Source organism: Cynocephalus volans, chromosome 8, assembly GCF_027409185.1.
Source record: "Cynocephalus volans isolate mCynVol1 chromosome 8, mCynVol1.pri, whole genome shotgun sequence".
Taxonomy (NCBI): Eukaryota; Metazoa; Chordata; class Mammalia; order Dermoptera; family Cynocephalidae; genus Cynocephalus; species Cynocephalus volans.
Genome location: NC_084467.1, coordinates 143,317,262 through 143,330,993, shown reverse-complemented (window position 1 = coordinate 143,330,993; position 13,732 = coordinate 143,317,262). Strand labels below are relative to the sequence as shown.

The 13,732-nt window shown below is 44.3% G+C and overlaps 2 protein-coding genes across 2 annotated transcripts in view; both read left to right on the top strand.

Annotated features, from left to right (window-relative positions):
* The window catches only part of LOC134385166 (procollagen galactosyltransferase 2), a 111,557-nt gene extending 99,610 nt beyond the window's left edge, over nt 1–11,947 (top strand). The window contains exons 9-12 of the mRNA XM_063107081.1: nt 1,709–1,841; nt 2,920–3,047; nt 8,627–8,833; nt 10,302–11,947. Of these exons, the coding sequence (XP_062963151.1) occupies nt 1,709–1,841; nt 2,920–3,047; nt 8,627–8,833; nt 10,302–10,578 (745 nt within the window). The 3' untranslated portion in view covers nt 10,579–11,947. The remainder of the gene's footprint in view (nt 1–1,708; nt 1,842–2,919; nt 3,048–8,626; nt 8,834–10,301) is intronic.
* On the top strand, nt 3,866–6,722 carry LOC134383320 (protein SET-like). Its single transcript, XM_063104230.1, is given in 3 exon segments — nt 3,866–3,949; nt 5,612–6,184; nt 6,186–6,722. Coding segments are annotated over 3 exon segments (1,113 nt in total). The 3' UTR covers nt 6,642–6,722.
* Nucleotides 11,948–13,732: the final 1,785 nt, after the last annotated feature.

Genomic DNA, 13,732 nt, shown 5'->3' with positions numbered 1-13,732 from the left:
AATATTCCAGGTGCACTTGAAAATGTGTATTTTGCTATTGTTGGGTGGAGTGTTCTATAGATGTCTGTTAGGTCTAGTTGGTTTATAGAGTTATTCAAGTCTTCTGTTTTCTTGTTGTTCTCCTGCTTAGTCGTTCTATCCATATTGAAAGTGGGATATTGAAGTTTCCCACTGTTATTGTTTAGTTTTCTGTTTCTCCTTTTATTCTGCCAGTTTTTACTTCATGTTTTGGGGGTGCTGTTGTTAGGTGCATATATATTTATAATTATTATGTCTTTCTGATGGATTTATCCTTTTATCATTAAAAAATGTCCTTTTTCTCTGGAATAAATTTTGTCTAGAAATTTTATCTTGTCTGATACTAATATTGTTCCTCCAGCTTTCTTGAGGTTCCTCTTTACATGGTATATCTTTTTCTATCCTTTTACTCTCAACTTATTTATTTCTTTTAATCTAAAGACTGTCTCTTGCAGACAGTACATAGTTGGATAATTTTTTAAACTCATTATGCTTGTGATTGCAGTGTTTAATCTGTTTGCCTTCACTGACTTTTTTCCTGGGTCCTCAAGGTCAACTAGAGGTGAGAGATTAGGACTTTCTCAGGTCTTTCCTGAGCAAGTACACAGCTCTGAATATGCCTGGGGCCTTCTAGATTCTCAGGAATATGTCAGAGCTTTTCAAAACCTCCTGTAGACATCTTATTCCCCAGTTTTTCCTTTTAAGATCTTGGTCAGCTTATTAGCCTTAACTGGTGATGCTGCTCCAACAGCCATAATGTTACACAGTTATTACTGATGATTTTTGACAAATGCCCTGCTGATAGGGCTGTTCCCACACCATGAACTATGAGTGAGGTCAAATGAAGACAAACTCTGAGAATGGAGCTTTTCAGAGAGCCACAAGACAGGTTGAATAGGGACTATTTTCTGAGGATAGTTGTTTAGGAGAGTCATAATCTATTCTTTCTCCTCTAGTGGCTGCTAGGCTGATGGTTTTCATAGCTACCATAATTGTGAAACTCATGGTTTTCAAGGTTTCTGTAGGGTGGGAAGGAAGGGATGAGATCAGGGAAAGTATAAACTCTGCAAAGTTCACTGTGTTTGTAGAGATTCAGCAGTTTTTCTTGAATAAATACTCTTTGGATTATTGCAAGCCTTTAGTTAATTTCCAGAGTTTTGGAAAAGTTAATTTTGACAATTTTTGCCATTGCCCTTATTGCTATTATGGAGGAGTACATTTTCAGAGGTCCTTCCTCCGCTATTCTAGAAATGCTTTTCTGCTTTTTAGCCTTGTTTTAATTTTAAGTCCAAAGGAAAGAAACACACAAGCACACAACTTCTCTTTTCACTCATTTCTGCGCTCATCCCTTCAAGTGTTTAATGCTCCTATAAACCACTTCTCCTCCATTAGGAGAGTACTTTCTAAAAGTTGTCAAAAAACTGATATGTTTAGAATGATGTTGAGCACTATGAGGGATACACAAAAATAAAAACAAAAGACTTTTTCTTGTCTTTACAAAGGTCATTATGCTTCTGTGACACATTAACCTGGAGGAACTCATAAGGAATAATGGGAAACCTGACAAGTGTTTATTTATGTGTGTAGAGGTTCTGCAGAAATATGCAGATCTCTCTCTCTCTCTCTCTCTGGCCTCTGTGATGGGGATACCTCGACTGGTTAACTTTCAGATATGTTCTCCATCATGCAGGGCACTCAACACAAGTCAACTGAAAGCCATGAATATTGAAATGCTGCCTGGTTATCGAGATCCCTACTCCTCCAGGCCTCTAACCAGGGGTGAAATCGGCTGCTTCCTTAGCCATCACTCTGTATGGAAAGAGGTAAATAATGCTTTATTTAGATGTGCAGTTTTATAACAAGGAGAAAGGGGAGTGGAACCTTGTAGGTACATTAGGGCCAGATATAAAGTGAGCCTATAACTGTCTAGAAGTATGCCTGAGAGCTGTTCCTGCCTTGTGTCTCCCTCTGACCCGAGGCCAGAAAAAAATGATGATAGGGGAAGATATCCACATCCTAGGGGCCACACTCATTAATTCATTTACATTACTAGCAGGAATGCCTTGTATGTATCTATCATGTCATCATTTATTAAGTGACTTCATACAAAAGTCACACAGAAGTCATGTAAGCTGGTTGGGAGGAATGAACCCATTTCACACAAGAAGAAATTATTAAATAACTTGTCCAGGTAAGATGTGGCAGAGCAAACTTAAACCCATGTCTTACTGATCAAGACATCGATGGAGGTGTTATTGGAGTGTGAGGTTCCTGATTAAGGGTCAGTTCCTATAAAAAAAAAGGAAGTCTCTAAATAAAGGCCCCTTGAATGCCTTCTTTCATTTAAAAATCCAGTCTGTGCCTGTCTTTTTTTCTTTAAAGTTTAAATGAAATGTAATAGATATGTATAAGAGTATGTAGATCATAAGATACAGCTTAATAAAATTTCACAAACTGAACAACACACCCATGTTAATCAGCACCAAGATCAAGAAACAGGTTGCCAGCATAGAAGTCCATCCCTCCATACTTCCTTCTTGTCACTTGTCCCCAAGGGTAATCACTATCCTGACTTCCAACAGCAGAGAATAGCTTTTCTCATTTTTGTACTTTCTTTTATATGAATGGAGTCACATGGTATATGTAATCTCAACATTACATTTGGGAGGCCCACCTATTGCACTGTATTTAATTGTAGATCATGGATTCTCATTGCTATGAATATGCCACAGTTTATTTATCCATTCTACTGAGAATGGATAAATAAGCATTTGCTTAGATTCCAGTTATGAGCTGTTACAAGTATGCTACTATACTCTTGTCTTTTCAGTGCTTTTTTATCTAATGCGAAATGGGTATCGAACTTTTCATAGGGTGTCTTCCCACTGATGACCTTTACAGGTAATTGACCGAGAACTGGAGAAGGCTCTTGTTATTGAGGATGATGTGCGTTTTGAGCATCAATTTAAGAGGAAGCTGATGAAGCTGATGGATGACATTGACCAGGCTCAGCTGGACTGGGAACTGATGTGAGTGACTAGACAAGCTTATCAGAGGGCACTGAGAGGCACCCAGTCCTTTTTATTTTTTTATTTATTTTTATTTATTTTTTTTTTTTTAAAAGATGACCGGTAAGGGGATCTTAACCCTTAACTTGGTGTTGTCAGCACCATGCTCACCCAATGAGCTAACCGGCCATCCCTATATGGGATCCGAACCCGGGGCCTTGGTGTTATCAGCACCTCACTCTCCCCAGTGAGCCACGGGCCGGCCCCTCACCCAGTCCTTTTTATTTTATTTTTTTATTTTTTTTTATTTTTTTATTTTTTTCCGTGACCGGCGCTCAGCCAGGGAGTGCACCGGTCATTGTTATATAGGATCCGAACCCGCGGCGGGAGCGTCCCCGCGCTGCTAGCGCAGCACGCTACCGAGTGCGCCACGGGCTCAGCCCACCCAGTCCTTTTTAAAGGGCAGAAAACCCCACCTCCCCAGCTGGTAACTGATATAGCACAAGCTTTCATTTACCTGGTTTTCTCTCTGTAAATGTTCCCAGAAACGAGTGGTTAGAGGTTAGCCACTGGTTTGTGCATCCATCTACTCTTGAGAGTGAGAAACTACGGGAGATTCTTTGTGAGACCTGGAGTCTGCCTCAGACCAGGGCTTAGAAATCCCACCCACGAAGCAACGTGGCACATGGAGGGGGTGTGAAGAGGGGAGAGGAAGCATTCACAAGGGCAAGAGTCCTGCATCATACCTGAGCCTCAGCTCCCAGGAGAGCAGGTTGCCTCTGCAGCCGCTGCTGGCATGGGAGGTTGGAGGGTCACCTGGGGAGCTCCTCTGTTGGGAAATGACATTGCACGAACAGGGAGAACACCGACAGCTGGTTTGGGGGAAGGGTCTGAAGCTGACGCAGGAAAACCAGGCTTACCGAGTGAGTGCTGGCTCTGAGCTGGCGTTTAGTTAATGCTCCTTGTCTGCTGCTGCTGGGAATTGAATGGCTCCCATTTTCCTTTCTTCCTTCCGTCCATTCTTCCTTCCTCTCCTCCTCCTCCTCCTCTTCTTTTTCCTCTCTTTCTTTCTCTCCCTCTCTTTCTCTCTCTCTCCCTTTCATTTTCTTTTTAAAGCAAAATAACACTTTCTACTTCCCTCCATTGAGGCAGAAAGTTCACAGGCATTAGTTCACTCTCCAGCTGTGTATCAAAGGCAATTTCACCAAATTAGAGCCTATCCCTTTCCAGCAGCTGCAGCAGAGGAGCCATCCTTACTCCTCTCATCCTCGAGGGAAACTTAACCACGGGTCCAGGTGGAATACTTGTTCCCTCAGAAAATGGACCATTCTTAGCTCAGAAGAAACCTGTGATGGCTCAACTAACGAATGGAAAATAGACCCAGAAATCATTACCATATAGTAAAAAGAGACCTGCTCCCTGTCAGACGTTAGTCATGTGATTAGATCTGGTCTTCTGCACCGTCCCTTGAGATCACAGTTTTTTCATATATCCTCCAGAAGTCTCTGCACTTCAGCCTTTCTAAATCTATGGCTCTGTAGCCTGTGGTTTAGTTCTCATGGGCATGGAACATGGCAGTTACTTTATGCCCATGTGACATGTGTAAAGACAACTTTCACTTAAGCCTCATAATCACAGAAGATGCAACTCAGGGAGCCTAAGGCTTAGAACCGGGATACATCCCTGTCCCCATGTGGCCCGGTTGGCGCATTTCTCAGGACAAAGTACCGATAGATCCAAGGACAGTTGTCCTGATACGGATACAGGAAAATAATGTTTTTTAAATTTCACAGATTGGTATAGTAAAAATATTCCATTTTAAAATATTATATAATCTTAAAGAACTATAGCAGTTTCAAATTTTACCTCTCATTTTCTAAAATGAAGAAAAAACAAATGCTACTTAAGCCCAAAACATGAAAGCTAATTAGCTGTCCATCATTGCTACATGAAATTTTTCCATAAAAAGGAAATAGTAAATGGGAAGAATAGAACAAGTCATTGGAATCATCTACGGAGTGCTGTTCAAACCCATATGTCATATTAAATTTTCTAGTAATCACATTAAAAGGGTAAAAATAAATTAGGTGAAATTAGTTTTAATAATACATTTTATTTAACCCAACATATCCAAATATTATTATTTTAGCATGTAATTAATATTTAAAAACCATTAATGAGATCATTTACATTTTTTTGTACTAAGTCTTCAAAATCCTGTGTGTATTTTACACTTAGAACACATCTCGGGGGGCAGGGGGAGGGACGGGTAAAGGGGCGTGAAAATCAAGCACAATGTATTTTGAGAAGTCAAATAAAATTTTTTTAAAAAACCCATCTCAATTAAGAAGCTAATTTTTCGGTGAGAAGGAGGAGGTGGAGGAGGAGGCGGCTGGGGAGAGCGAGCAGCGAGCTGGATCGCAGAGAGCGGAGCGCCAGTGAGGGAGCCGAGCCGCCGCCGCCCGCCGCCGCCGCCCCCCCCCCCCGCCGCCGCCGCCGCCCGCCGCCTCCCCCCCCTCCGCCGCCTCCCCCCCCTCCGCCGCCTCCCCCCCCCTCCGCCGCCTCCCCCCCCCCTCCGTAAGCAGGAGCCCTGGCCGGGGCCCGGCGCGCCGCCCCAGCCCCGCCCTCGTCGTCAGGCCGCGAGCGAGCGCCGGGAGGAGGCGGCCGGACCGACGAGCGCCCGCGCGTGTGGCGGGAGGGGAGGCCGCCTGCCCGCCCCCTTCGCCTTCCCCGCTCTCCCCCTCCCCGCTCCCCCCTCCCGACCGCGGCACAGCACCAGGTCGGCGCCGGCGGCCAAAGTCAGTAAAAAGGAACTCAACTCCAACCACGACGGGGCCGACGAGACCTCAGGAAAAGAACAGCAAGAAGCAATTGAACATATTGATGAAGTACAAAATGAAATAGACAGACTTAATGAACAAGCCAGTGAGGAGATCTTGAAAGCAGAACAGAAATATAATAAACTCCGCCAACCATTTTTTCAGAAGAGGTCAGAATGGATCGCCAAAATCCCAAATTTGGGGGTAACAACATTCGTCAACCATCCGCAAGTGTCTGCACTGCTTGGGGAGGAAGATGAAGAGGCGCTGCATTATTTGACCAGAGTTGAAGTGACAGAATTTGAAGATATTAAATCAGGTTACAGAATAGATTTTTATTTTTGATGAAAATCCTTATTTCGAAAATCAAGTTCTTTCCAAAGAATTTCATCTGAATGAGAGTGGTGATCCATCTTCAAAGTCCACTGAAATCAAATGGAAATCTGGAAAGGATTTGACGAAACGTTCAAGTCAAACACAGAATAAAGCCAGCAGGAAGAGGCAGCCTGAGGAACCGGAGAGCTTCTTTGCCTGGTTGACTGACCATTCTGATGCAGGTGCAGATGAGTTGGGAGAAGTCATCAAAGATGATATTTGGCCAGATCCGTTACAGTACTACTTGGTTCCTGATATGGATGATGAAGAAGGGGAAGGAGAAGAAGATGATGATGATGATGATGAAGAAGAAGAAGGATTGGAAGATATTGATGAAGAAGGGGATGAGGATGAAGGTGAAGAAGATGAAGATGATGATGAAGGGGAGGAAGGAGAGGAGGATGAAGGACAAGATGACTAATAGAACACTGATGGATTCCAACCTTCCTTTTTTTTTTTTTTTTTTTTTTAATTTTCTCCAGTCTCTGGGAGGAAGTTGCAGTCCCTTCCCCCCCCCCCCATTTTTCCCCCCTCTTGTGCTCAGTCGCCCTGTTCTTGAGGTCTCTTTTCTCTACACCATGGTTCTCAACTTGCTGGGGGGAAATGCCTTGAGCAGAATACAATGGGAAAAGAATCTCTACCCCTTTATGTTCCAAATTCATTTTTATCCCTTCCTGTCTCCACAAAAACTGTATGGAATCACCACCACCGTGCTCTGTGGGAAAAAAGAAAAACCTTCTGCTCCCTTCGCTCTGCTGGAAGCTGGAGGGTGCTAGGCCCCTGTGTAGTAGTGCATAGAACTCTAGCTTTTTTCCTCCTTTCTCTGTATATTGGGCTCAGAGATTACACTGTGTCTCTATGTGAATATGGACAGTTAGCATTTACCACCATGTATCTGTCTACTTTCTCTTGTTTAAAAAAACAAACAAAAAAAAATTTTTTTTTAATTTTAAGAATGGGGTCAGCAAAGGGTGGGTTTGAGATGTTTGGGTGGGTTAAGTGGGCATTTTGACAACATGGCTTCTCCTTTGGCATGTTTAATTGTGATGTTTAACGGACATCCTTGCAGCTTAAGATGACACTTTTAAAATAAAATTCTCTCCTAATGATGACTTGAGCCCTTCCACTCAATGGGAGAATCAGCAGAACCTGTAGGATCTTATTTGGAATTGACATTCTCTATTGTAATTTTGTTCTGTTTATTTTTAAATTTTCTTTTTGTTTCACTGGAAAGGAAAAGATGATGCTCAGTTTTAAACGTTAAAAGTGTACAAGTTGCTTTGTTACAATAAAACTAAATGTGTAAAAAAAAAAAAAAGAAGCTAATTTTTCCACTGTTAAACTGTAGACCTACCAAAACAATAAACTGGTTTCATGGAAAAGCATATTTTACACGGCTTCAACTTTTACATTTAAATTTAAGTTAATTAAAGTAAAGGTGAGCTCAAACTCAGTTGCTCAATCACTTGAGCCACATTTCATACTAGAGAAATTTAGACTCGTTAGTCTGAAAAAGAGGTGACGGAGAGGATACATGTTTGACATCCTCAGAAGAACTGAAGGTTGAATGCTGAGATGCTTTGACAAAGGAGAATCCCTTGAATGTTGAAAAAGACAGTTTCAGGGCAAAAGAGAGAAGTACTGCTTTACCTAGCAGGCAGTATCAGCAACTCCTCAACTTGCTCGCATCAAGCCAAAATCAAACAGGTACCAGACAACAGTAACAGATCACAGATCCGTGAGTGGAGTAGGAAGGCGGGCAGGGCAGAAGGTGCACCTGTGCTGCAGGAGGGCACTCAGAGCAGAGTGCCCAGGAGGAAGCAGGGGCAGCTAGATGGGTGTGAGGGGAGAAAGCCTTTTGGGCGTTGTCATTCACACTCCCCAGAATGAAACCCTAGGGGCTGCTCTTGAATTCGTAGGTCCTTTACTGCAGACTGTTTCTTTCCTGCAGCTTTTCTGTCCCGTGTTTACCACCAGCATTTGGAGAGCTATGCAAAAAGCATGCGAGGCTGGAACTCTGGGGAGTTGAAGACAACCGCCTCCAAATTCTCACATCTGGCCTTTTGGGACCCTTTCTAACCTCTGTGTATACAGCTAGATATCCCAACCCATCTTTGGGAAATGATCTGAAAGATCTTTTCATCTCTCTATTCGTTTTAACTTTCTGGCTTGAACACAGTCCACTAGGCAGGAATAGTTGGGGTCCTGATACATGGAGCCAAGGAAATGGCACCATTGATGGCAGATGGCAGTCATGGTTGTTGATGAGATGCATTTTGTGATGTGATACATTAAACATAAGATGCAAGCTTTCAAAGGTGTCTGCATAAACCTAAGCTGCACTGCGTCCTTATCTATGCCTAATACTCAAGTTGGAATCTCTGTCCTCTGCCTGCTTCCTTTTAGTTATATTGGTAGGAAGAGGATGCAAGTAAAAGAGCCAGAGAAGGCGGTACCCAATGTGCTAAATCTGGTTGAAGCTGACTACTCCTACTGGACCCTAGGCTACGTCATCTCTCTGGAAGGAGCACAGAAGCTGGTTGGAGCCAATCCTTTTGGGAAGATGCTGCCAGTGGACGAGTTTCTGCCAATCATGTACAACAAGCATCCTGTGTGAGTCTCCCTGAACATCTGCCCATTGCACACAGCCTGTTCATGAATTATACTGTTCAGTTTCTGGGTAGGACTTAACATTTTCTAAAGTTGTACTGCTTTCCTAAATGATCTTTCTGAAATCCTGACTGAGAGAGGCTAACTCAAGTGGTTATCCCCTTTTACAGATGGGGAAGATGAGGCAGAGGTGGTGAGTGCCTTTCCCAGGGCTTCTTTGTAACACCCAGTGTATGGTTTAACTGAGTGTAATCTGTGTGGCCCTTCCCCTGTCCTTGCTTTTCTTGCTTCTATAACCTCATACGCCTCAAGGTGAAGGTTATCTTCCTAAACACCCCCAAATTTTCCATTCACCTGACTCAGTTCCTTGTGTGTACTGTTGGCTAGGCAGTGGGACCCATCCTTGCAGAGTTCACAATTTGGTTGAAACCCCAGACTCATGTACAAATCACTGTGACATATTGTGATACCTGTGATCACAGAGATGTGTGAGTGGTCCAGGGGACATGGAGGTGTCACCTGAGCAGGGCATCCATAGAAGAAGGCAGTGTGATGCTCAGGTGTGGTCATTGATGGTTTGTCCATTGGTCTCCCCAGTACACTATGAACCCCTTGAGGCGGGAATAATCATACATCTCTGTGTCCTTAGAGCCTAGTCCAAATGCTACACATCATAGCTACTCAGTCAGTGACTTCTAAGCCCATGAATGCAGTAGGAGACCGGGTTCTAACCTCAGCTCCTTCTCTCCGTTGCTGGGTGATCTCCTCACTAGATGATCTTCGTTTTAGGTATTGACATTTTGCATGCTGTATCCTGTTCGTTTCCTTTTTCCTGGCCTTAGTTAACAAGGAGCTTCTCACCCTCTTTTATACAACATACGAGAGACTGACTTTATCTCTGTGTCCCTGCAGAGACATGGAGGTCAAACCATTATCCCCTAAAGAGAAGGGAAATTAATACTTATGATGTATTCATGGACCTAGGAGCCACACAGTGTCACCTCATATAATCTGCACAGGAGCCGTGGGAGGGAGGCCAGTTATCCCCCTACTTTACGTCTGCTGGAGCCAGAATGCAAAGCAGAGGTGGAATGCCTCCAAGCCTCACTTCCCATCGCTGCTGTCCAGGTCTCAGGTGTCTAATCTAGTAATCCAGGAACAGGGCATTTTTTGGTAAAATGATCACGCTTAGTTATCGTTATGGTCCAATAGAGCTTAATTTTTAACTTGTAGAGTAAGACCTGAAATTCATCCTTTAACTAGTCTATCCAAGTACAACAAAACTATTATGACCTTTTGGCTTATTTGCATAAGTCTTCTGAAAGCTTTTAAAGAAGCTTTACTGTGTTTGTAGACTAAAGTTTTGCACAAAGAACACTTTTTGAGAGAGAACAAGCAGCTCTCCCCCACCCTTTGTTCCCATCCTGTGAGCTTCTGCCCTCTCACATGCCCATGCATCTCTCGTTTTTAGAGCCGAGTACAAGGAGCATTATGAATCCAGGGACTTGAAGGCCTTCTCTGCAGAACCCTTGCTCATCTACCCCACACACTACACAGGCCAGCCGGGGTATCTGAGTGACACAGAAACCTCGACCATCTGGGACAATGAGACAGTGGCCACCGACTGGGACAGGACACATTCCTGGAAGTCCCGGAAGCAAGGTCACATTCACAGCAATGCCAAGAACACAGAGGCACTGCCGCCGCCAACCTCCCTGGACACTGTGCCTTCGAGGGATGAGCTGTAAAGGCTTCCGGGAAGTGTGACCCACACCGGTTCATCATCCTTTGGTTTTTCTAAAGGGCTACTCATCTGTTTGCTCCAGTTGTTTTTTCCCCCAGTGGTCACAGTCATCTAACCAAAGTGGTCTGATGTGATTGATCAAAATTAATATATTTTTGACGATGGAGGGGAATAGGGAATTTAAACCCAAATTTCCTAAGATGGCTAAAAGATAAGCTTTATGGGACACCCAGGTCTTCAGTTTTCATGTGATACTGCCTCATACAAAAGCCACATACGTGGCTCAGAGTCTTGTCCAGCAGAAGGTGATCACCAAGCTGTCACATTGGTAACTGGGGAGTCAAGACAGCCAAGCCAACCGGCCCACATTTATTGGTCTTAGTTGGTCCATTTTATGTGACAGATGTGACCTTGGAATATCATATTAATTGGGCTTTTTATTTAAAGGAATTCTGTCATAAGCCTTAATGCAAAGTGGATTGTTTAATAGGGGTGGGTATTTGGGTCTGGCTGAGACTTGGCCCTTGACCATCATGGCAATTGGAGAGCTCATAAAGAAGTGTCCGGTTTGCCAGTGGATATAATTTGGTAGATTTTTGAGGATTTGTGTAGATATTTGAGGAAAAGAGAACTCAACCGTTGGCCTTTTCTTATGGTGGCCACTGGAGTCAGGACGCTCTATTTATAAAGACAAACGTAATAATCGGGGTGGGTGCGGGCGTGTCTCTGCCCGGGTTGCTGCTTCAGCATTCCACACTCTCTGCTGCGCCCCTTAGCCTGGGAACGACCCGCAGATGTGAGTTTTATGAGTCACTGATAACAGACAGAGCACATCTGCAAGCCAGCACCTGTCCTTGCCTGGGTTTTTCATTATATTTTGAATTATTTATTTTACAAAATGTGGGGGAAATATTGCCTGCAGGATAAGGCAGAGAAACAGAGGTTGCGAGCTTTCGGTGCCCCATGGGGAGGGGTCAGTGTGGACACGTTGGTTCAACGATCTGATTTTCCTGAATTTCCCAGCCTGACTCTTGCAGGGAGTCCTGTTGATGGGCGATTCTGACCATTTGGAAAGAAATGATTCTCCATCTAAGGTGAGAGACCTCGGTCAAAAACAACGGGCAAGTCAACCTATTTAGGCCAATAACCAGGGAAGCTCTCAGAATCCTGGGCAGACACCCTTTCTCCAAAGATGTCCCCTAAAACTCCTTTCTGCTTTCTGCATAGATTGATTTTACATAAAATGCAGAGTTGGACTCAAGCGTAAAATTTTGCTTCCAGAAATACCCCCCACCCCACCCCGAGGCGTCCCGTGCACGCATCCTTCTCTCTCAGTGTTTGTGCACCTCGGCAGCCATGTGGTGGAGGCTCTGCTGGCCCAACAACCCGAGCTTCGCATTCATGGGTGGGGGCCCTTGGGAGCAGAGCCCATGGGTGGGGCTGCTGTGTGTACAGGCTTAGTGCTGCCTGGGGGAAGGCCGCCCGGTCTCAGGATGACACTGCAGCTTGCCTTCCGCAGGACACCAGCCTCGGCCTCCCTCCCTGACGTTGCTGAAAGTCTTCTACACTGACTAATAAGCCAGCAGGCTGAGGAAAGGGGTTTCGTCCGACTCCAATTTTTACTGCTTAGACATAGCTGTCCGAGCTTGACTCTTGCCTTCTAGAAAAAAAGAAAGGGCATCTGGGAAGCTGGTGAAAAATCCTTAGGTCATTCATAAGATTTCCTTGGGTTTTTGGTATTTTGTTTGCATATTTGAGTGTGTGCAAGTGTGCATGTCTGTCTGTAATAATTTTTTTAATGGGGTGGGAGGTGTCTGTGGATGCTAGGAGTGGAGAAAGATTGAGTTGATTTTTGTGTTGTTTTCTTTAATAAAGAAAATTTTTTTTTCCTTTTCCCTGTCAGCTGGTCTGACGGGTTTAAGAATTCTCACTCTTAAAAGACATTGGACTTAAATACTAGAATTTTCGATCAGGATTGTTCTACTGTGAATGATGTTCTGGCTCTGTTAGCCCAGCTTTTGCTTCTCCCTGCTCAGGTCTGGAATCCCAAGCAACGTTCTTTTCTTGTGAACATTGTGAGCTGCAGATCTAGCACTTCTTTCAAAAAGCCATCTCTTCAGCAATCCAGAGGTTCCTTAACCTCATCATTCATCCTGCTTCCTTTCTAGTCTTATGCCAAGACATTTGACCTTTGTGGTGTCACATGAGGCCTTCAGTACAGAGGCCTTCACCTCTGGCCCTGGTGCCTGCTCTCCGCCTCTGGAGAATAAACCCCGTCTGGATTCCTCTTGAGATCCAAGGTGGGATATTCTGGACAGATACCCCAAACTTTAGCAGTGCTGGTGCTGCTGTGTGGACTGAGCACCTGCAGTTTGCAGAAGACATACCACACGGGCCTTGCTTTGGGTTCACTCAGGCCTGCTGTAGGAACTCTGGAAAACAAGAAAGAGCTGATGTCCCAATACCCTACATTGTCTGTCTTGCTGTGCTCTTTTGGGGTGGGGAAGTGATTAGTTGCTTACATTCTGAAGCTCTTTGTGAAAAATAAAAAAATTTTAAAAAAATACTTAGCTCAAAGCTGTGATTGTTCATTGGTTCCTCAAACACCGATCAATGCCCTGCACTGCTAGGATTTCCAGGTCTGCACTGGACCAAGGATGTCAAAGGCCAAAGATGACCGTCACTGCTATGTGATCCTCCTGGCAAGTGAGGGAGGGTGGTTACTGCCCTTCCTGTGCAGTAAGGATTATTTTAGAGTGATGGGTACTAGTGAGTAAGTTGAAAAGGATTCTAGGGTACAGAACGACAGAGTTGTCCCCAGGGGGAAGATGCTGAGGGAGTTGTTCATCTTACATTTTGTGCTATAGGTCCGACTATCCTTTCATCAAAAGATACTGAGATGATGGTCCAAGGCCAAAGATCCTTTTCCTGGGGAACGCAACAAAAAAAGAGAAGTCATGTTGGCCTCAGTGACCTCTTGAATTTTGGATCAAGCTTCTCTCGAATATCAACAAACCATGTTGTGAGCACTGTCTTGGTTCAGGCCTTGTGCTGGGCACTGAGACACTCAGAGGACTAGGTAAGGTCCCCACTGCTGTGGGATCCATGGTCTGGTGAAAGAGCCATGTAGGCAGGTAGCTGCCAAACAGGGTGGCTTT